At 42.1% G+C, this 24,117-nt stretch overlaps 1 protein-coding gene across 2 annotated transcripts in view; it reads right to left on the bottom strand.

Moving 5' to 3' along the window:
* Positions 1–4,281: 4,281 nt before the first annotated feature.
* Positions 4,282–24,117, bottom strand: part of RADX (RPA1 related single stranded DNA binding protein, X-linked) — a 252,126-nt gene continuing 232,290 nt past the window's right edge. The window contains exon 14 of one of the 2 annotated variants that reach the window (XM_069212392.1): positions 4,282–5,351. In XM_069212392.1, coding sequence (XP_069068493.1) covers positions 5,209–5,351 — 143 coding nt within the window. In that variant the 3' untranslated portion in view covers positions 4,282–5,208. The remainder of the gene's footprint in view (positions 5,352–24,117) is intronic. The other variant, XM_069212393.1, reaches the window with a different exon arrangement.

The following is a 24,117-nucleotide window of genomic DNA, read 5'->3' as shown; positions in this document are numbered from 1 at the left end:
AAGCCAAACGTCCTCAGCCAAGCGTGGAGCCTCAGGCCCTCTGTCGATGAAACAGCTCTGCCTAATGAATCAGTCTTGTCTAGCCTGCAATGGATGGTGAACTTTCCTGCTTGCCTCCCATTGACAACTGTCTAAGAGAGTACAGCCTGGGCCTCCTCTGAGGAGCTGTATTCCACAGCATGTGGAAGTAATGTCCCAAAAGGCATGCAGTGTTCACGGACCGAAATGCTAGGCTGGTGGAAGAAGAAATCTTCTTCCCAAGTGTGTCCAGCCATTTGGATTTCCTTTCTGGGAGTGTAGAAGGGTACGCACTCTGTGAAGTGGCATGTTGTATCAGAAAGCCAGGGTCCCCTGGAGTGGGGCGATGCCGGCGGGCGATTGTCCTGTTCACATGAGCTCCTGAGTTGAGTTTGGACCAGGTACCCAGTAGGACATTTGTGAGGGCTTCATTAATGGGGACCATGTGTTCTGTGGAGGAAGCTCTAGGTTGAAGCACCTCTGTCGGGAGGTTGGTCCTGATGGCCACTGAAGGCAATTCAAAGTCCAAGACCTCAGCTGCTCTTCTCACCACCATAGAATATGGAGCTCACAAAGTGTAAAAGAGCTGCAGCCATATGTACTGCCATTTGATGGAGTTTGTTTTGACCAATGACTTTGTGTTTCACCACTGCGCATATTAGTTGCTCAATGTTCACATTGTATGTTTTGTTCAGTTTAGCCGCCTATGGGCTTTGACATGGCATTAGCCATTACTTTCTGTATCCAGTTGAGCCGCCTATTGGCTTTGACATTGCATTATCCATTACATTCTGTATTCTGCCTATTGGCTTTGACATGCTGTATCCAGTCTAGCCGCCTATTGGCTTTGACATTGCATTCCTATTGGCTTTGACATGATGTATTCAATTTAGCTGCCTATTGACTTTGACATGCTATTAGATATTCTGCCTATTGGCTTTGACATGATATTATATATTGCATTTTATATTCAGCTCAGCTGCCTATTGGCTTTGACATGATATTATACATTGCATTTTGTATTCAGCTCAGCTGCCTATGGGCTTTGACATGATATTATACATTGTATTTTGTATTCAGCTCAGCTCCCTATTGGCTTTGACATGACACTAGACATTGCATTTGATATTTAGGTTAGCTGCCTATTGCCTTTAACATGACATTGCATTTGATATCTAGGTTAGCTGCCTATTGCCTTTAACGTGGAGTTAGACATTGCAGTTGAGAATCCAAGCTGTATTTTTCCAAGCTGTGTTTTTTAACCAAGATGTTTTTCTCACAGTAGACTAGACATGATAAGAGAGGGTACATGGTGTTGTTCTCTCTGCTTGAGCTTGGGAACAGGAGTAGTCTTGGAGACCTGGCCAGTCTCCAAAAGGATTGCTCAGTTTCCCAGGTCTGAGAGGAGGGGGCACACCTTTGTAACGAATGTAACAGGCTGCAGAGGGTCAGATTCGAATCTGCCGGACCTCGTGCTGGAGCTTGGCGCCAGCTGCCAGCAATCCCGTGTGGGTAGATGAATCTCTTTCTCGCGGCTGACAGGGGTCATCAGCTTGCAGACCTTAGAAAGATGAAGCTGTAGATAGTTTCCCACACGGTGAAGTATTTGTTTTGCTTTGCATTCAATATCTTATAAATATAACCTGCTGTGTATATTGCAAACTGATATATTTTGTTTGATTAACGCGGACTTGAAAGCTACTAATTCGTCATACATAAAAATTGGGGTTGGGGAAGAATTAACAACAATAAAAGTCTTCTTTGACCTCAGAAGTGCATTTCTGGTGTGTTATGTTAGTGCTTAAAAACTAGATAAGAGGAAAGCACTACACCATACAAGCAACATGGCACTTTAATCCTTGAGCCTCCTTTAAACATTCAAATATGCTAGGCTTACATGTCCAGCATTAACAGTATGCACCTGAGTCTTACTTACAAAAGTCACACTGACAGCAGACTTAATGCCAAATTTACAAGCTTTGTCCTTTAAAATTGATTTCTTTTTTGTATTTCAATACAAAGGCATGGCCTACAGTGTCACATGGCTGCATCCTAGCTTAGGCTTTTATTCATGTGAGGTCACTGGATCCCGCAAGTGGTATTTGACTGTGATGCAGGTTATGCTTTTTGACTGTAATAATTGCTGGATTACAGAAAAGTAAAATATGTCAATTAATACCAGCCAAATTGATTGCAATGCTTTGGGAAAGACAAATGAGGCTGTGAGCTGATTGGAAGTGCCTTGTTGGGCAGAAATAAAAAATACCAGCAATCCAGGCCCCAAACAAATCATAAAAATGGAAAACGCACATGAAATTAATTTCCGACATTTAGGTATCCCAATTTCCAACTGGTGGATCATAAGCCTTTGGAAATATGGACCATTCATTGAATAATAGCTGAATTATAGTTTGAAATAGGCCTCAACACTGAGTTGTTTTCTAAAAATATCTCTATCTAAATATCTATCTATAGATAGATAGATAGATAGATAGATAGATAGATAGATAGATAGATAGATACTCTACTGCCAGTAGGTAGTTATAGTTAGGACCAAGTTTCCATAAGAAAATAGGTTTTTATTTTGCCAGTATCTTAGGCGCCATTTGTCGAATCTTCAAGACATTTTCAAAACTAGTACAACAGTCACTTCAGCTGCTGTTTTGAAAGTTTCAGGGTGATCCTTCAAACAGGGGCCAACAAAAAGGAAAGGTCCCAAATCGAGTTTTCCCCATGCAAATTTCCATAGGGATTTTGAACACGACTACAGCCCGAGCGGCTGGAAGGAATTACACCCAATTTAGCAGAATGCTAGCTTTGGGCCCAGAAAGCATGCTTTTTTGTGACGATGTAAATCCGTTCAGTAGTTTTAGAGATATTGAAAAAAATAAGAAATATAGATATCTAGTGACGCGGATCCTCCTCGGATCCACCACAGCGGATTTGTGAATCCGTATGTCAAAGAAAGGCCCTGATTGGCTGGTCATAATCTGAGAAAAAAGTTGCGGCCACTATTTTCTTTATCGGCTTATTGCAAAGTGAAACAGTGAAAAGTGAGATAAGGGGTCACGATAGAGGTATCCTGGCCCCATAGGATAGATGGAGGGGTCATGGGCAAAAAATTGGCCTTTTTTTTTTGGTAGTTTTGCAGATCCACTGCAGGGCTCAGCGTGACCCCCCCCCCTGTAAATCCTGCAACGGAACAGCAAATCCAGAGCGGATATGGAAATCTGGAGTGGATTCGCAAATCCAGAGCCCAATGGCAAAAGGCCGGATGTGGTGTGGGGTTGGCAGGACATGAGGAATTGGAACTGCTGCATTAAAAAAAAAAATAATAATAACAAAACACAGAAATTCACTGAAAAAAAAGGTAACAGTGATGTTATAGTATGTCAGGTGACTGTAATTTGGGCTCTAAGGTAACTATAACTCACACCCATGCCATGCACTGCTGCTTATCCTACAAAATGCATCAGTAATAACATCTTCTATAACATCATTTATAATATAACTGCAACATTTGCATTAAAATTATTCATAAGAAAACTGTGCATGGCTGGAGCATGAGTTATAGTTACCTGAGGGCACGAGGTATATTTACCTGACATAACTCTCAACTATAACAGCTGAATTTCTGGGTTTTGTGCGAGTACATTCAGAACCTAACTATAACGTCCCTGTAACCTTTGCTGTTTTCAGTGAAAAAAAATATATATGTATATTGCTCGTCTGATGCTACATTCTGAGTTTCTCTAGCAGAGTGACTCATTCAAAAGGCGGAGTGTCAATTTCAGTCTGGTTTAAATGCTTCTATTTAGTAAATATTCCATTAAAGTCACTGGCATTACTAAGGAAAGTGGGAGTCTACAGCATTCTCTGAATATGGGTGTGATATGTTGTGAGGTTATTCAAAGAGCAGATCATTTTATGTTTTGTTGCAAAACCAGAGACAATGAACTTGTTGCTGATAAGTTGTCTATGGGTCAAACTCTTTTGCAAACAGAAATTCAAATGGCATTAGGTTACAAAACGCTCTCTTGGTTCTGACTTTGATTTGAGTGGAAAATACATTCTTGGATTGAAAAAAGGCCTAAATTCAAGGCAATGCGGAGGCGATATTCAGTTCATACACACGGCTGTCCATTCTCTGCAGCACATGTAGTCTGCAGCACCCAAACCCATTATTTGTGGCTTAACTGATAGTCAGGCGGGAGTTACCTCAGGTTTGCATTAAAAAACAATCAAGAACTTAAAAGACACATCAACAGGTTCACTTCATATATTTATTTACAGAGCTTTTCCGTATCTTACTTTATAGGTTCGTCAGCAGGCGATTTTTTTTTTACATGATTTTAGTTAGGTGACTGGTTTTTAACTCATGGAGCACTTCGGCTATGAAAATTTACAACGCGTCAACGTGCTTAAAAGCAATGAAGAGCTGCCAAATGTTAAAGAGGATTAAGATTTATTTAAAACGAACTGCGGGAAGGTTTTATGGCGTTGAGTGCCAAACCTATCATTTAACTACTATTGCTACTACTGGATGATTAGCCCATAAAAATCAAGGGTAAAAATTGTATTTTCTTCACGAAGATAATCGGTTTTAGTTTTGCTTACACACACAAAACTAGTCTCATGTAAAATAATGTAAAACGTCATAAACATTTTAATAAAAACTATTAAAACACTGCGAGTTTAGAGAATGTGGCGCTAGACCAAAAAGAAAAAAAACACTAATTTTACTTTATTTAGCATTTAATAGGGAAAAAATAAAATTCTCTAAATATACTGGTTTTATCTTAAATCGGCATTATGGATTTCTGTGCAAATATACTTTATTGGTGTATCCATAATTATCCAAGTGTTGTTTCACCTTTTTTTTGAAAATTCATTAATTCAACTGAAAGGAATTAAATGGTTTTGGCAAGAAAGGTAATTAATTGGTCGATTCAATACACATTAAGTATGTTTGAGCTGAGGTAAAGTGATAGATGATGTTTTGTAACTGGGCGTTAACATTAAAAACGGGTACATATATTCACCCAAGTAGCTTGTAAACAAATGAAAACAACATTATTATATAAGTTGTACAATAAAATTCACATACAAAATGCACACAAAAATCCACATACAAAAATAGATCTACGTATTTAACAAAATGACACTAACAAAGAAAATACAAATCTGCACTTATTTTTCCACATTAATTTCCTCTGCAGGGTTGTACATTCTGTTCAGACAGACTTCAACACGATCTCCACCCAAGTTACAGATGTCTAGGATAAAGATGAGATGTAATCTGTTGAGGTCATGGACCGATTTCACGGTTTTACCTGCAAGTCAAAATGAATTGGGAAATTTATTAAAAAAATATAACCAATTATATATTTCTGTATACTATTCATGGCAATTCACTTTATTCCCTTTGATAAACGTATCCCTACCCTTCGTTAGTTAGCAAAGAGCAGACTGGCAGACACGATTTAAACAACCTAAAAACTTTCTCTTGGTTCAAATATAAAAATATTATAACGTCTCTATTCATAGCAAAAAACAGTGTGGTTAAAGAAAGCACATCTTGTGAACTGAACCTAAATCAGGTTTCCTGGCACTGGAGGACAGGTTTTGTGCACCTTCACTTCTTTTTCTCTGAGGCCTGGCAGGTCTTACCGATAGTGAGTCAATGCTAGCACCAGAATAAACGTCTCCCTCCTATGTCGAAGTTAAGCGTAAAGGAGTACTAACACAAATGGTGGCAATGCCTCTAGGCCGCACATCAAGAAATGGCCAAAGTAAAAGGGTATATTCAGTTCCACTGGAATTATGTCATTGTGCTGCCGCAGCGATTGTTGCATGATTACAGATTTGCCCCATATTCCATCATGTGCCGCATAACCTGCAGATTTTAACACAAAAATTGTTTCTAACTCAGATGGTTAAAAAGTTACAAGTGTTGCCGCACAGTGAAAGGCTTTTTACAAAACGTAACTGGTCAGCTCTTTGTTGCTTATTGCTACGCTCAGGTATTAACATGGTACTAACGAGGTGCCCAGACTGTGTTATCAAGTTTAAAAATGTTGAAATAATTAATTAATATTATTACAAAGTGTGCCACATTATGCCGCATAATTTGAAATTTTCCTCCGCATAATTTACTAAACCCTGCTGCATAATTTGGCCCTTTCATGCCGCTTAATTCCAGTGGCCCTCGGTATAGTATGCGAAAATAAACTCTTATAGCGTCCATATGTTCTCTGGTGACAGGTGCTCGCCTGATACATTCACCCTGCCACCATGGGTTAAATACACCCGGCCTGGAACAATATCCCAGATCGGTAAACTAATACAAGAGGTACCGAAGCACACACGTTTTCACTAACAAATCCAAAGGTAGGATGGAAGTTTCTTCAAATTGTCTTTTTATTCTTCAAACTCTCCGTAAGATTCTTGTGCACATAAAAATACATCTAGAGGTCAGCAGCCGACACATGTTTTGTCACTTGGACATTTTCAAGGTTCTAAACAATGTGTATAAAATTACTCACGTCACTTGTGAGTCTGACTAACAACGAAACAAAAAAGATAATTGTGATCGCATGTGCAAGTAAAATGTAAAAATGTCCGGAAGAGCCTCAAGAACCTCAAACCATATGTGCCACAACATAATAATCAAGCAAAACCAGTAACTGTGTGCAGTGAGAAAGGTCCACTGTGACCCTCAAATGATTCAGACAAGAAATAAAGAAAAGTACCCATACCCAAAGAGTGAAAGAACATGCAGTAATGGACCAGGAGGGAAAGAACAAGTGAGTACTTGTTCATGAAAAATGATTTCCAAGTCAACAGAACAACAAGATTACCTCTCATGATGACAACAATTTGGTGGAGTACCTGTATTGTTTAATATAATCCAGAACGCAAGTAGGGCTGGATAGTCATATGAAATAGTAATAAAATAGCTGTGAGAAAGAGATAATGTATATGTACTGAGACCGTAGAAGCAAAGAAAATGCTCTAGTCATCTAACGCCCACACAGCACATCTTAATCCTATAAGAAACAGACAATATAAAAGTAATAAAAGAAGGATTGCCAATATTGTAGGTAAACCACAGGTACACAAGTGATGTCATTGCATTGTCTCAAAAACAGTTCTAGAGTATGTGAGCGACCATGATAAGCCTTCAAACAATTTTATATCAAGACCGGATGCTTTCAATTCCTGCTTTATAACAAATAGCAGCAGTCAAGATAAACTACCAATCCCATGGGGCCATACGAAATGACCAATGGGAAAAACACGTAGTACAATTTCCCCAGCCAATAGGAACCATCGTCCTTTATATCACCCAACTTGACTGCGAACAGCCATCTTTTCTTGCTGCTTGCAGTCAAGATAAGTACCTTTTACCTCAAGGGCATGTTTTAAATGTATTACACATGGTTACAATTTGTGGTATATGTTTACGAATATTGGTTTGCTTCCCTTAATAGGTTGTATTTACTGTGTTAGGCTAAGCGCTGAGCGCTTGTTTTTCTCCTCATGCTTACTGTGCACTCGGCTGCAACCGCCTCACATTCCGGTCTCCTTTTTACCACTTCGTCTGCATAGCGCTGTCAGATGTTTCCCGTTGCTGTGTTACCAAAGTATTTTTCCTTGATCAAGCAGTTCGTTTTCTGCACCACTTCCTCGTTTCAACCTCTTGCTTCGCTCCGGTTCAGGCAAGGGTTGAATTTCTTCCCTGGCCCACTCCTTGGGGCTTTCCCTGTAATCGGCGACGCCAAGAAGTGAGGGCTTGAGATCTGTTTCCTCCCCTTTGACTTCTGCCTCAGTTTAATCCTTTAATAACTGGAAATCATTGTGCGGCAATGGAGACAGATAGCTCCCCTTTACCTAATCCTGAATTGGGCAATGAGGAAGCATTTAAGAATAATTTGAGTGATTGTATTCACTCTTCTATGGAACAGGCTGTTTCAGTCTCTATGGAAAAAAATAAAAAAATATTAAAAACTTAATGAAGAGTTTAATATCAAAAGATTTAGCCAATTCTGCGGGGAAAGCAGAAAACGTAAGTCTTCTTCTTTATTACCACACAAACAGCCCATATCCACATATTTGGCGCCTATGATTAGTGAGTCTATCTCACAAGCGACTGAGGATTCTGCTCCTCCCAGGCCTCCTTCAAAGGAGGGGAACCCCAAAACATCCCTTAAAAAGCCAAATCTAAAAATATTAAAAATGCACAAAATAGACCCAAACATATGGTAAATTCTTCCTTCTTAGACACCGATGATGATACGGGTGATGTGGATGACATTAACAATTTGACTCCCTCTTGAATAAAACAATACTAGATGCGGATGGTTGTCGCTTGTCCCATGTTTGATCCCTCTCTCATTCGGCACCCTAATTCCACGGAAAGGCTCCCTGCGGCACATGTAGGGGATTACATATCCTCTAGACTCCATCTCCCTCTGGATAAGCAGAAACGGAGTAAATTGAAGTTGGGAGTGTCCAAGACCTTCACTTCCGGCTAATATTACTGTCACGTCAGTTATCGACCCAGCTTTGATTACTTTATTCTCTAAGTTTGGCAACGATCCACGCAAGGGTGTCGACAAGACTTGGGTCAACTGCCAAGACAAATTGCTGGACGTGGTTGGTCCTTTGGCCTGGATTTTGATATAGTGGAAACGGCTAGACTGGCGAATTCGGATATCGATCCTCAGGAACTTTCCATGTGGGTTCATAGAGCATTTTGCCTTTTTGGTAATGCTAACCCAGCTATTACGCATGAACGCCGGAAAGGACTCTTAATAATGTTAGATCCTAAACTAGCTAACTTGGCGACGTTATACCCAGGCATTAGAGCAGAAGGACTCCTCTTTGGAAAGTCATTCATCAAAGATCCGAGTAGGTATGAGAAAACTTTTTCTTCAATCGACAATGCAGAAGCTTCTTTAATAAAGGTATTTTCCCAATGTGTTTTTGCCAGGGCCTGTAGAGGTAGGAGCTGCTTTACTGGCCATGCGTTATGCAACCAAGGATAAAGATGCTCCTTCAATAACAGCTATAACTACCAAAAGTACAAGCAGCAGTTCTTCCCACAAAGGAGTAGGGGTTTCAGGGGTCGCGGTCAAAGAGGCTTCAGACAGAACAATCAAGGTAAGTTCTCTTTCCAATTTCCCTCCTGTGGGGGGCAGGCTTCAGTTCTTCCTAGCAAAGTGCCAATTGATAAGAGCAGATCCTTGGGTTTTAGACAATATTCAAGCTTATGGTATAGAGTTCTATGGTCCACCTTTTCAAAGCGTTTTTCCTCCTCCTCCAAAATTCACTTCAGACATAATTTCTTCAGAGATTCGCTCCCTGCTACAAAAATAAGCCATTCAGGTTTCCCTTCCGGATCAATTGGGGTTTTTCAGCTCCATCTTTCTGGTTCAAAAGAAAAACAAAAAGATGCGCCCAGTCATCAATCTCATATACTTCAATCAGTTTGTGGTTTATCGCCACCTCAAAATGGAAACAATAATTCATCTCAGGGATTCTCTACGGCACCACAATCGGATGGTAAGATTAGACATACCGGATGCCTATCTCACAACTCCCATCCATCCTCATCACAGGAAGTTTCTTCAGTTCCAGTGGCAAGGTCAAACCTACCCTTTGGTCTCTCCTCAGCACCAGGGTGCTTCACAAAGGTAATGAATCCTGTGGTGGCTTTCCTCAGGTCTCTAGGTGTCAGACTAATTATATACTTAGACAACATCCTTCTCATGAGCCAAGACATTCAAACATTACATGATCATCTTCATCTTTCGTGCACACTTTTGACAGATCTCGGTTTTCTCCTCAACATAGTAAAATCAGTAATGGTATCTTCCCAACAAATTAAATTTCTAGGTTTTTTAGTAAATCCGTTTTCCGCAACTCTGCATCTTCCTCAGGGAATGGTCTCAGCGATAAAACATGAGATTATTCATACTCTTCACAGTTCCCAAATTTCCCTCAGGTCCTTAGCAAGAATAGTTGATCTTCTTTCTTCTTCCATCCAGGCAATTTTTCCAGGTCCACTTCACTACAGAGCTTTTCAATGACTAAACATTTGTCATCTCCGCAGAGGTCTCACATATGCCGACTCCATAAGGATCGATCCGGAGTCTCAATCAGAACTTCAATAGTGGATATACCATTTAGACGCTTGGAACGGCAGGACTATCTTTCCATCAGCCCCAGATTTTGTGTTAGAATCAGCTGCAAGCCTAACAGGTTGGGGCGCTCAATGTGATACAACCTCGAATGGAGGTACATGGTCTCTAGAGGAGTCCAAATTGCACAACAATTGTTTGGAGATGCTTGCAGGCTCCTTCACAATCAAAAGCCTAGCAAAAGACAGGGTTCAATGCTCCATCCTTTTGCAAATGGACAATGTCTCTGCGGTCCATTACATAAATCATCTGGGCGGTACCAAGTCCAAACCTCTGACAGAATTAGCGAATAACCTTTGAGAGTTTTGTCTGCCAAACAAACTATTGGTTCAAGCAGAATATCTTCTGGGAACCCTCAACTCCATAGCAAACTGGCACTCTCATCACCTGAAGGATTTCAGCGGGTGGAAACTTCACCCCTCCGTCTTTCGCTCCCTATCTAAAAAATGGTGTCCATTTCACATAGATCTCTTTGCTTTCCGTCTGAATTCCCACCTCCCTAGTTTCTTCATTTGGCGTCCATATCCTCTTGATCTAGCTACAGATGCGTTCTTACAGGATTGGTCTCGGTCAGTCAATTACGTCTTTCCTCCCTTTCCCATGATCAACAGGAGTCTTAGTTCAGGCAAGGCGTCAGCAGGCCTCTTTGGTTCTAGTAACCCCCTTTTGGCCGTCCCTGGTTTGGTTTCCTCAACTTCTAGAACTGACTTATGATTTTCCGATCTTGAGTCCATCTTTCCCATCTCTTTTATCGGATCCTCTAGGTCTTCCTCATAACCTGGTCCTAGAAAGCTCTTTAACTCTAGCGGCCTGGAAAATTTACAGCCATTCCAACAGTCCCTTCTACTTTCGTCAGAAGCTTTGGATTTAATCAGTAAAGCCTGGGTGCCCAGGACCTTTAAGGCCTACAAGTCGGCTTGGTCTTTATGGGCTAGCTGTTGGTTGGAAAAACATATCAATCCCTTTTCAATAGATATAATTTATATTGTCAATTACTTAGCAGTGGAAGTAAGTGCAGTTAAGGCTTATAGAACTATAAACCTTAATAGGTCAGCAATATTCTTGTCTCATTCCAACTTTCACTTCCAGTTGTGATGACTGGGAAACCCCCATTAATCTTCAGAATTTTCAGCTTCACCAAAAATAATTTGGAGAACTAACCTGAAGCTATTACAAAACAGAAATCTGTGTTATCGGATCAGAGGGTCTATGCCCAGCATCAAAGTATAATGATGCTTTGCACAAGCACTGGATGATGGTCATACGGCTGTGCTGCAATTGTATTTTTGGAGCCAACTTTTGGCAGTCATTGGATATTATTCAAAGAGGATATGCTTCCTGGGAATGAACAATATCTTCCAGTGCTGGATTATTTGCCACATGCTAGGGCTTTCTTATTTCAGTTTCAGCCAATGACAAGGGAGACTTACCCGAATTTAAAGGTCCTAAGGATAAGCATGCAGCAGAGGAAATAAAAATAAAGTCAACAGAGGATCATCTACAGCTTTCTTCCAGGAGAATTCTCAGAAAAGTAAAGGTTATACTTTGTACTTCCCTCCTTCCCCTAGAGAAGAAACATCTGGTTCAGAAGCGCATCATAAAGTTCCCCATCAGGCTAGGTCTACCCTAAGTGGTTGAGTACAGCTCTTCTGCAGTTTTGCTCCCCTGCCACTGATGCACAATTTATCAGATTCTCTCCATGAAAGGTCCACAAATCTTCCGCAGACAGAATGCACAGATCCCTACCTTCCGGATCTGACACCGCACTATATTTATGTAGCTTTGAGTATCACAGTGTTGTGTAGCCATTTTAGTTATACCTCCATGCATGTTATTTTAGCACACTAGGCCTGCCGCTGCGCACTTTAACCTAGATATATTTTATTCAGCTTCATTTATTATTTTTTTAACAATAGCCACATTTGCGGTCTTGTTTTATTTATTTCTATCTAGCTGTTCTTTGCTTAGGCCAGCACTGTGTTCTTAAACAAGCACTCTGTGCTTCTCTCAAGGTTGCAGCGAGATAGGTTGCTGGTAAAATGTGGTAACGCTTTGTCTCTGGTATTCATAGACATATAAACATCCTTATGTAGGGACATTTTCTCAGAACATCAGTTGTTTTATTATGAAAAAACACTACCGTGTCCCATACACTTTAGAGGGAGATTCCAGCCAGATGACCACAACTGTATGCTGATTACTGAACGACTCGCTACAGCTGCTTATGCAGACTTCAGCCCTTCGCTCAGGTATAGGGGATGATGTCTTCCCAGGAGAACCTGAAGGGCAGAACTAGAGCTTAACATGCTGTGCTCTAATATAGCCTAGGTAGGAATTAGTGTGTTGACTCTAGTGACAATATGGTAGCGTTATTTCTATGCTTCACTCTCCTTGTCACAATTGTAATCCTGTCATGCTTTATCATCCTGGTTATTGCAGTACATGCTTTATTATCTAAGATGCAGTTGCTTCATTAAAACCTTATTGAAACATATACTGGCTCTGCTTGTCATTATATATGTGAGACTAACGTAACAGAGAAACGGATGAGATCTGAGTGACCACGATGTCCCTGAGGAGTCAATTGTGTCATGCGCTCGGCTGCCCAGTCATCCCTGCTCTTGGGTAGAGATGAGGCACTGCTAGTTAGCCGGAGTACAAAACCTGGATTGGGGCGACAGGTGTCACCTGTAGTGGGTTCAGACTCAGTCCCCCACACTGCAGGCGATTCTGCCTCTCAAACCCAGTAGTCTCATTAGAATAAAGAGAGCCTACGCGACAACAGTACTTTTTGCTCTATTTGTGGAAGAAGCTAATTATGAGTCACGTCAACCACGTCTATTTCCCTGTTATGTAAAAGCAGATCCTTTAAAAACCAAAGGGCCCTTTCTTTGGTCCTCACTGAAAGATCAAACTGGCTGGGTTTCCACATCTCCAGCAATGCTTCTACAAGATTCTGCAGCGGACGTGGCATGTAACAGAAAGGATGCCAGTACCAGACTCTCTCAAAACCACGGGGAAGTGCAGTCATATTTGCAGGTTTCATTAATGCTGGGAAAATGGGCTTCAGAAGGGCAGAGAGGTGTTTGAAAATATGAACACACAAGAACAAAAAAGTGATAATCAGACTACACGATAAGGAAAGAGGAACTCTACATTTCTTTTCAGCAGAGATACACCGGCATTATACTTTGCTTCATAGATCAATTCTGCCATTTGAAACAGCTGTTAAAAACAGATGTGCCATTTGCCCAAGTTGATGACATTCAATGTATTTATCTTGAAAGGACGGAAGCCTGAATCAGTCTTTGCTGGGAATCAAACTTGTGAACACCAAATAAATTCAATGGTGACACACCTTACAAGAGAGATGCAGGAATCCTTCAGAGTGGAAAAAAGGCCTGCACTGGTCACCCTGCTTGACATCAGAAACTTAAAGAGTTTCTATGGCGTAATCAATCTTCCAGAGGGAAGACAAATCATTTGTGTCATGTAGTGGCAGTCTAGTGACCTTGACATGTGGAAATACATAAAAGGTAATTTTTAAACTTCAGGTACAGCCAGGAATATTTATTTAAAAGTATGCAACTTTCTGTGTTGATGTTTATTTACTAACCGGCTTGTCTTTCTAAGAGAAGATATGAACCATTCCTTGCATGAAATGAGTGTTAGAACCTAAAGGAATACCTGTGCCCAAATCCTAAGGAAATGTAGAAGAGTATTCTGAATGATCAAAACCAGAATGTGGATTGATGAAATCAAGCAATTCAATACTTCAATGGCATTGAGGATCTAGGCAACCGCAAGCTTTAATTTTCTGCTTTATGTGTTTGTTCAGGACAATATGGTCAAGGTTGAGTGCAGGCCTTTCTTAGTCGTTTCTGTAGAACACAACATGGAGCTCTATTGCTGATAGTTTTTCGATGATTTAATATAGATGTTGAGAATTTGCGACAAACATTGAAAAAAGGAGTGGAAATCCAGCGGAGCATTTGAGGAGCACGTTACTTAACCTGTAAGCATCTATTCGTAGAGTTTAGTGCTGCAGATCCACATGCTATATACACTCCTGCCATCTAGTGTTGGGCTTGGACTCTACGACTTGTTTTTCTCAAAAGTCTTTTGCAGTTGATGTGGTGTCAAGACTCCTCCTTTTGGAGTGAATGTGCATGATGAACGTCTCTCTCGTTAGATTATTGGCTGGTATACGTAAAAGGGACAGGTGTTTTCTGTTTTGCAAACATACTGCAATAGCAGCAAGATGCAGTCTTACTGAAGTGTATACTAAATGGGATTTTTGTAAGTGGAATAAATAGCATACTAGTTGGGGCTGTGGGGGTGCAAGGGTCTATGTGCTGAACAAGACAGTAGTGGCCAACACATTTCCACTTAGCTGCGTAACAGACCCTAGCTGTGGGTCTTCTTGCTTCTCTAAGAATGCCCATACACTCTGGAGGTGACTGCAAGTACCCAAACTCTACGACTTCAGGAGCCAAATTGCAAGGTTGAGTTGTTTGGGATTGGGATATCTGACCTTGCTGTTGCTGTGAGTGAGAGGGTCTAGGGTGTTGTGGAGCCTCTTGTGAGGTACTACGGACAACTCTAGATGTGTTGTGTACCAAGATTAACATGCCTATGTTGAAGCTACTAGAATCATCTTGCAAGATGTCTGTCTGAGTTTCCTGAAATGGTATCGAATTAGTGGGAGAGGCAGAAAAGCGTAGGCAAATAACCCTGATCAGTTCATCCATAGTGCAGTGGCCGTGGACTGTGGATGATACCTGCAGGTGAAGTTTTAGCATTTTGCATTTTCTGCAGAGCAAACGGGTCCACATCTGGCATCTTCCGATGCCAGAAATAGCGATGAAGGACTTGGTAGTGTTTTTACTTGTGGACTTGTTGCTGCATCCTGCTTTGTAGGTTTAGAACCTAATTGTTAACTGGGGAGATATTCTTCCAGATGGTGGGTGTGATGGAGAATGGACCAATTCCAGATCTCAAGTGCTAAGCGAGACAGCTGGGTCATGGCAGTCATGTTGTCTGTTTTGAGGAGGACAACCCTGTGGGAAATGTTAACTATGAAAGTTTTCAGAATTAACTAAGTTCGAACACATTGATGTGTAATGTCCATTGGTGAATGGTCCACAGTCCCTGGGCTGTTGTGGCCTCTAATGTGCGTTACCCGTCCTTTGAGTCATGCATCAGTGGTGATAGTCACCTGCGGAATTGGGTCCATAAATGATATGCCTTTGGGTAGATTGTCTGTGCTCCTCCATTGTAATGAGTGATGAGAAATAGACTCAAGATCCTCTAAATTGCCCTCCGCTTGTGACCACTGAGATGCGAGACACTCTTGTAGTGAGCATATGTGAAGTGTGGCGTGTGAGCCGCTATGCAGGGCGAAATCATGCCCATAAGATGCATCACCATTCAGACTGGCAGGCAATAATGTGGCCGAAAAAGAGCCAGTTTGTTCTGGATACTGAGAACCTCCCTGGGCATTGGGGTACACTTTGGCTGTGACAGAATTCAGGATGGCTCCCAGCTCTTATCTAGAGGGGCTGTAACTGAAAATCGGTGGCTTTGATTGTGAACCACATTTTGTGTAACAGATTGATGTTAGTCTGTGTGTCCTGTAGACACCTCTGTCTGCTTGGAGGCTCTATTAGTTAATCATCTAGGTATGGGAAGACGTGATTGTTGTGTCTTCTTATATTTGCTGCCACGACTGCCAGACATTTGGTAAATACTCGTAGTGCTTTTATCATCCAGAAGGCAATACCTTGAACTGGTAATGACATCCACCTACCACAAACCTCAGGTAACAGCGATGTGCTGGATAGATGGGGATGTGAACGTAAGCGTCCTTCAGGTTGAGTGTTGCCATGATGTTGTCTTCCTGTAGCAGTAGAATCACATCCTGTAATTGTCACCATGTGGAAGTGTTCTGAGAAGTTGTACAGGTTGAAGATCTACTATCGGCTTCAGTGCTGATTTGGAACTGGCTCTACGGCCCCCTTCAAAATCAGTGCTTTTACCTAATCCTTGAGAAGCTGTTGAGGGCCAAGGCTCTGTCTGCGTGGAGGTACGTTTGGAGGGTTTGAGGTTTTAGGCAATATCCTTGCTGAACAATGGACAGCACCCACTGGTCAGTGGTTATTTCCAGCCATTGGTGGTGAAACCGCTGTAGTCTTCCCCCGACAAGTGTTGTGTGATCGGGGGAATGTGAGGTGAGTTACTGGTTTGTGGTGAAGGGGGAACCTCTACCTTTATCTCGCTGGTTACCACTCTTGTATCCTCCCCTGTAATTACCTTTTCCTGCTTGTTGGTGGTAGGTTTGTTGCTGTCTTTGATAGGCTAGTTGTCAGTAGTGGTGGTTTCAAGCCACTCCTCTGCCCTGGTACGTATGAAAGGACTGCTGACTAGGGGCTGGTGTCTGCAATGCACCCATGGATTTTGCAGTCTGTGTCCTATTTGATCTTTTCCAGTTGAGCATCTACTTTTGGGTCAAAGAGGTGTTCCCCATCAAATGAGACATTGAGGGTGTGTTGCTGCCCATTGGGTTTAAACCCTGAATTGCACAGCCAAGCATGTGTGCATAGTATAATGAAGGAATTCATCCTTTGTGCAACAGTATCTGCACCGTCTAGTGCACATCTAATAGTGGCATTTGAAATTTGTTTGCCCCCACTATTCAGGTCCTTCCCTCTTTTCTTGTATTGGTCAGGAAGATACTGTAGCAGCTCTTCCATGTCATCCCAAGCAGCTCAGTTGTAACAGGACAGCAGGCCTACTGAATTGGCAATGCACTAATGGTTGGCTTGGCCAACTGCCACATGCTTGCCCTCTGTGTCGCTAGGCTTGCTGTCCTCATCTGAGGGAGGAACATCACCTGTACTCTGGGAAGCTGCCCTCTGTCTAGCTGTAGTGACCACTAAGGAATATGCAACAAGGTAGTGATCTCTAAGGAATATGTTACAGGGTGTCCCCTTAATGTAAATTGGGTGAGTAGGGGAAGGATTATATATGCCCTCAATACCGGGAGGGAGTATCCTTGACTGGCTCTTTGAATATCTCAGTGTAGATGTTCAGCATTCCCCTTCATGGGTATTAAACTGAGTGCTTAGTTTTGGGGATTGTCCCTACTAAAAAGTCACTTTCTTCCTGATTGGTGTGCATCTGGACCTTATGGTACTCAGCTGCATGTTGAAGGTCATTGTGGTATGATGAATTGTCATCTGGAGGTGAGACTGGGATTGGTAGGTCTATTTAGGATCTTGCAGATCTATATCATATCCCTGCCAGGGATTGGGGCTGTCTGGGTGCCCTTCCTCAAACTCATTGCCATAAGAGTAGTGAGTAGGGCGTCTAGTGTCTACATCCTTTGAGTGTGTGGACATAGGTGATATAGAACTAGGAGGTGGTGTTGTGTCTAATGGCATAGAGCTTTATGCTCAACAAGCTTTTGCTTTGGTGGAGGCGGAGATTGCTCATGTCCAGCCTCTTCCTCTTTTAGGTTAACATTCCAGTTACTGGTTCTACCTCAAAAGCTTATCTTTTCTGCATAAGTACATAGAGGTTTTCAAAGATATTCCCTCCAAATTGGGATCAATTGGGGAAGCGAGTATCAGAGAATAGTAAGGGCTTCATGTCTAGTCCACGTCGAGAAGACGCAAGGGTGCCGAAGTCAAATGAATCTCGGTAACTAATTGTCCAAACTTCATAGCAGGAAAAAAATCTATCTAACAATGGAGAGGTTGATTATGCTCATTCAATCAAAGAGGAGGAGTCTCAACACTACGCCAGCAGCAAAAGAGTCTTTGAGAAAAACAAGTTGTAGAGCCTGAGCCCAACACTATATGGCAGGAGTGTGCACAACATGTGTATCTGCAGCCTGCACACGTTACAAATAGTTAGGGCCTGATGTAGAACTTAGTAGGCGGGTTACACCGTCTGAACAGTGACAGATATCCCTCCAAATTGGGATCTGCAGCAGTTTTGGTTTTCTGTCTGGTATAAACTTCTTTTGCTGCTGACTTGTCAGTGTGTGCCTTTTTTGTTCAGTGCTCCTATGGAGGGTCGATAGTCGATACAATTGTCTTCGACCTTAATGGCTTTGTCGGCATCAGCGGTTAGGTCGTGCTAATGGGTTGCATGGAGTCACTGGCTTGTGCTTGCTCTGCTCCAACTGCTTTTCCAGCACAGAGGAGGGTGCATGGCACCAATGTTTTGATGGCATTAAGGGCTGTTTGCCCCTTTCTTGCTTGCCTTTGTGGCCTGAAGCCTGAGAGGAATTGATAGGATTCTCACTCATCCTATCTCGGCTGCGAAGCGCAGTCTTGGTGTCGGCCAGAGCCTGTGGGCTGTTGTGCACCAAGGAGGTGGTGCAATGGTGGTGGGACAATGGTTTTAAGTATTCAAGGGTCTGATGACTCTGGGCACTCATGGCCTTTGGAGTGGTTTTTGTCCTGGGGCAGCATCCCATAGACTACGGCCCCAAGACAAGTTCATAGAGGAGTTCTATGTTCAAAGGCAATGGCTGAGCATAACACTAGATAGCAGGAGTGTGCGCAACATGTGCATCTGCAGCCAACACACATGCTATGAACACTTAGGGCCTGATTTAGAACTCAGTGGACAGGTTACTCTGTCACAATGGTGACGGATATCCCATCTGCCTAAATCTAAATCCCATAGGATTGAATGAAATTTAGATTTCGGTGGACGGGATATCTGTCAGCATTGAGACAGAGTAACCCATCCACCAAGTTCTAAATCAGGCTCTTAGTTCTTTTAGATGTCTATCATTTGAACAGAATGAGAAAGAAACTTGCCAATGGTCAGCTTTCTGACGTCTGAGATCAATGCCTCAAATTCACCCCACTGGGTTGGCATCTATAATATGATGTCCTGGATATTACTAGCTACCTGTGCCTGAAGGATTCCAATAGCTCCAACAAAGATAAACACCATAAAAAAGCACCCAAAGTGTATTGTTTCTAAACTGCTTGAACTTTTCTAGTTTATTCCCCTCATCAATGTAATACAACCAAAGGGAATGTGCAAATACTTGTCCACATAGATCTTACAATGCAATACACAGTGTGCAATCCTACAATGAAGATGTGCTTAAAGTAGTACACTATTAATAAAAATTGTGATAATAATAGCTAGCTTTTGATAAAGAGCTTCATTTCACAGTTCTGCAATTGTTAAGCACTGTAAATCACAGGTGCAACTTTTACCAAATGTAATGCACTCAATTGACAGACCTGACTATGATGGAAGGGCGAGCTGGCCTTACTTTGAGGTCTGGTAGAGATAGCCTAAGCTGTCCATCATAGATAACAGCTGCACAGAGTATCCAAGAACGTGGCCCCAGCTCAGCTACTGGTTGTTTCCAGTGCCACTCAACACATACTTAATACATTTGTTTATTGTTACTGTCATTCATGATGTATGAACGGCTGCCAGTGTTGAAGCATGTGGCCAGTTCATTGGTGCAGCAGTGAAATGTGGTACGTAAATATGGACATCTTTTGTTTTTAGATATTGGTTTTGTACAGCAGTGGGCGCGAATACAGGCCACATTTTTAATATTTTACAGTTGTTCAATAAACCTACTGTGGTTCTCTTTGACATGAGAAAACATGCTTTTAAATGCTGATATTTACTTCTGTTGACAACAAATACAAGAGACTTCCAGCCACTGAAAATTACCCATCTCGGAATCAACAACATATGTGCCACCCTGTGCTTATGCATTATTCTCAACAGTAATTAGGGTTTAAAACAGAATAGAGCCTGGAAGGGTAATAATAATGGAGGAAGGCCTTTGAAAACAGTAACAGGCTGGGGCAAAGTCAGTTAAGGTAGACATGACTGCCAAGCCCATGCAGCTGGAGTGAGTAGCTCACGTGCCATATTCTTTAGGGAGAAGTTCAATACCAAACAACAAGATACAACCATTTTTGTTGAAAAGCCGCCTGGCCAGGTTGTGCACTTCAGTATGCCAAGATTCAGGTTCCATCTTATCCATAAGTCATAATGTAGACGGGGGCGTGGTCAGCCAAGATGGCTGAATAGACATGCCTTGCTGAGGCTCCTGGAGTTGAGGCCGGAATCCTGCAAAATCCTGGGGGACTGATGGTGTCGGGTCCCCACAGGGGAATGCTCACAACCCCTTGAAAGACTGTGCGTGCCGTGGAAGCGGAATCCTGACCCCTGGGAGCCAGTGAGAGGTCTGATGACTGAGTGGAGAATGCAGCCTTGAGTGCAGCGAGGAGCGGAGGAAACAGGGAAGCCATGAAACGCCTTACACCGCGAGCCGAAGGTGGAAACTGTGCTCTTGGAGGACCTCCCGAGCCTTACCCGACTGCTTGACCAACCGCCGGCTGGGCGGTGTGCGTCGCCTAGCTTCAGGCGGAGAGAGGAGATGTCCTGTGGCAATTGTTCCACATGTTGTTTCAGTGTGCTACAAATCTCTTCTCTGGGAGGGTACGAGGTTAGGACGGCCAGGGGTTGTTGAGATTCGATTGGAACCTGCAACCCAGGAGGTTTAGCTACCTGGACTCTTGCTACATTTTTCCAGAATTCTTAGTCGAGTGTGGTTGGGGGGAATTGGGTAGAGGTTTGGGTGGGGTTTGCTGTCTTCTACGACTGATGGTTGAGTCGAAGGAGGGTCACAGATGCTGCCTGTGGTTGGGACTGGGGAGGTAGAGGGATATGAGAGGTTGTTGCAATAGTTCTGGTTTGATTGCATTTATGCTCTTTGATGTTACTTTGTTTGGGGACACAGCTTCCACACACACATGGTACTTCACCATGGGAGCTCACAACTGGTTATGATACCAAATATAAGCTGCTAACTTTGAATGTGAGAGGCCTACAGGGTCCAACAAAATGCAACAGGGTCTATGTCCATCTACATAGGAATGGCATTGCGGTGGTGTTTCTACAGGAGACCCACCTCTAGTAGATTGTATCAGATACCTCAGGAGGAGATGGAGAGGACAGGTATTTGCCACCTCCTGTTCGGGATATGCACATGGGCACCCAATGAGTCTCTGTCCTCCGAGGTCAAGCTCATGAGTGTCAGGCCTCCCAGGTACTCGGGGAGCCCGTGCATCTCCTACTGGTCAGACGTTTCAGCATATAGAGTTCTGATATGAGCTGTAAATACTTCATTGATGGTGTGTTGAATGTAGGAGGATTGCCTGAACATCAGCATTGGTTTCTTTACTTTAATTACATTTCAGTTAGTATTTTGCGGTATTCCTTGTATTAAGGTGCTGCTTGGTTTCTTGTTTGAATTTGGGTTGCTTAATTTATTTACACTGTTTTCCACTTTTACTTGCCAGATACTGCCTGGTGCAAGCTGGGCCTCCTGCCTGTTTTGTTCTTTCTACCTGCCTACTGCATGCCTTAAGATGGTGGACACTGCCTGAACCCTTTTATGACTGTTTGGAGATACACTTCTACCTCTTGTAAAATAATTAATACACAACGGTGGGTAGCTGGAGTGTAAACAGATCCCTACTTCTGCGTTCCTATATTCTACACGTAGGAGGGGAGCTGGCCAACTGCACTGACTTTATTATTTTAATTACATTTCAACACTAGGCTATGCACTAATTCTTATGATGCACTATGTAACACTCTATGGTGCATTGACAGTGTGTATTACTTCCACTTTAATCATACCCAGCTGAGACATTTTTAATACAATCCTCATTAGATTTGAGTTGGTACTTACATTGGACATGCTTAGAGTTAGGGAATAAAATCAAGTCACTTTTTCCAAGAAGGGCAGTGGTTATATGATTGATTTTACTATCATTTCAAAATCCCTGGGACACCTGGTTAAGGATTTTACAAATTTGCATAAAAGCTTAAGTGATTATAATCCTCTGATATTTACTTTATAATTGTATGGTGCGTTATTATATGCCCGGACTTTACCTCCATTGGAGACACATCCTAAAAGGGGAGTTTTGAGGAAATGGGTCAGTATTTACTCAAAATCTTTGCTGCACAAGCTGGTGGTAAAAAAAAAAAAACTGGGATGATTTATTAATCTGTCTAGGGAATGAAGCTGACCCAGCCGATATATTAAAATCTTACGACACCATATGTGGTACAGTCACCAACTTATTAACCACCACCAGTAACTGCAGAACTAGTAATGGGACAAAGTGGTTTGCCAGCGACTGTTGGTATACTCACCGCAGCCTAATGCGGTCAGTTCAGAAAATGCCTCAGGTGGCAGTGGAAGTAAAACTATGTAGAGCTAGGTATAAACAGGCGATTAAGGAAAGGAAGGGCTTGATCAGGCAGGCTGCCTGGGCACAACTATGTGAGGACAGTAGCAGGAATGATACAACCCTTTTTTGGAGATAGCCACAATACTATAATAGACACTGTCATACCTTCACATCAGTGGGTGAAACGTTTTTCAAAGCTTTATCAAAAGGCCAAGACACAATTAAAAGAAACACTGCTTCATGAGATGTAGGTTTGGACTGTGCCAATTTTCCAGTGATTACTCTGAATGAGGTAGCCAGTGCTATCCAACAAAGCCCAAGTCATAAGGCTGCATGCCCGGGTGGGGTCCCCATTGATATGTTTAAGGATATTATTGAGCTCTGGGCAACCCTATTAGTAAGTGAATTTAGAAGCGCTATGGTGAATGGGGTTCTGAAGGCATGGTCGCATTCATCTATTTTCCCAATTTTAAGGAAGGGGACAAAGCTGATCCCAAATTATCACCCTATCGTCCTGATTAACTCTACAACTAAGATACTTGGCAAAGTGTTATTCGAACGGTTGGAGGTATGGGCAACTGAAACACAATGTGTAATATGGTTTTAGACAAGGTCTGGGGCCATAGAACGATGTCTGAATTTCCAACTTATAATCAATAAGTACACAAAGGGTAAGAAAAGTTCTTTACATCTGGCTTTCATGGATCTCAGCTTCACGTTTGACTGTATAAACCAGGCAAAACTGTGGGATAGAATGACTGAAGCACCTGCTGGTGCATTTTTTAAATTCATTTACATACCAATCTCTCGCTGGAACGGTCTATAGCTGCAATGTTTTAGCTTTTCTGCTAAATTGGGCTCTAGCCCCATAGATGTGATGAGTAATATTTTTGGGGCCAAGTGTGTTTTGCTGGACACTTTTGGGGTGGGGGTATCTGGGGCATTCAAGAGATATCAGACCTACCGATAACTGACAATTAATTTGTAAGAATATTGCTATCTGTCCCCCCTGGTATGATGTCATATATGTCACTCTGAGGTAGGGTTAATGTACCTAGAAGATTATGTGAATTTTTCGCCTCCCTTTCCCAAGTTCCCCACCCCATGGTTGATGTACAATTTGCTCTAGTAGAAAACCCGAACATTTGGAGAATGCAAAACATACTGAGCCTCCTAGTAAAGTCTCTGTTAAACACGCCTATCTTGCCCTGTTAAAAGAAATAGGAAGGTGGCAGACTGTAGTATGCAGAGTGGTTGCTTTCCAACTGCTGTCAACTAAGATTCATATGGAAACGTACCTCTATCATGTCCCTATCTATTGCCATAGATTTTACTTGGTGAGATTTTGTTTTAATATAGCTCTTACCTAAAGCTGTGTGCAGAGACTCAGATTTGGTACCCTGAGCATGGGATTCTGTTTCTTCACAGTTTATGCTCCATTTCTTGGTTTGTAAGCTTTACACAGTTACAAGGAAATTGTTTTCAATACTTTTACTGAAAACTCTTAACATTAGGAAATGTAAACTTGTGCTGCTGTACCTACAACTCCTGCAGACTGAATTTAGTTGTTCAATGGTACATAAATATATTTCGGATGCGGTCAGGCTAAGAAACAGGGTTAGGAAATAATG

The sequence above is a fragment of the Pleurodeles waltl genome, chromosome 2_1 (genome assembly GCF_031143425.1).
Source record: "Pleurodeles waltl isolate 20211129_DDA chromosome 2_1, aPleWal1.hap1.20221129, whole genome shotgun sequence".
Lineage (NCBI taxonomy): Eukaryota > Metazoa > Chordata > Amphibia > Caudata > Salamandridae > Pleurodeles > Pleurodeles waltl.
The sequence above is the reverse complement of the archived record's forward strand: the minus strand, read 5'-3'. Positions and strand labels throughout refer to the sequence as shown.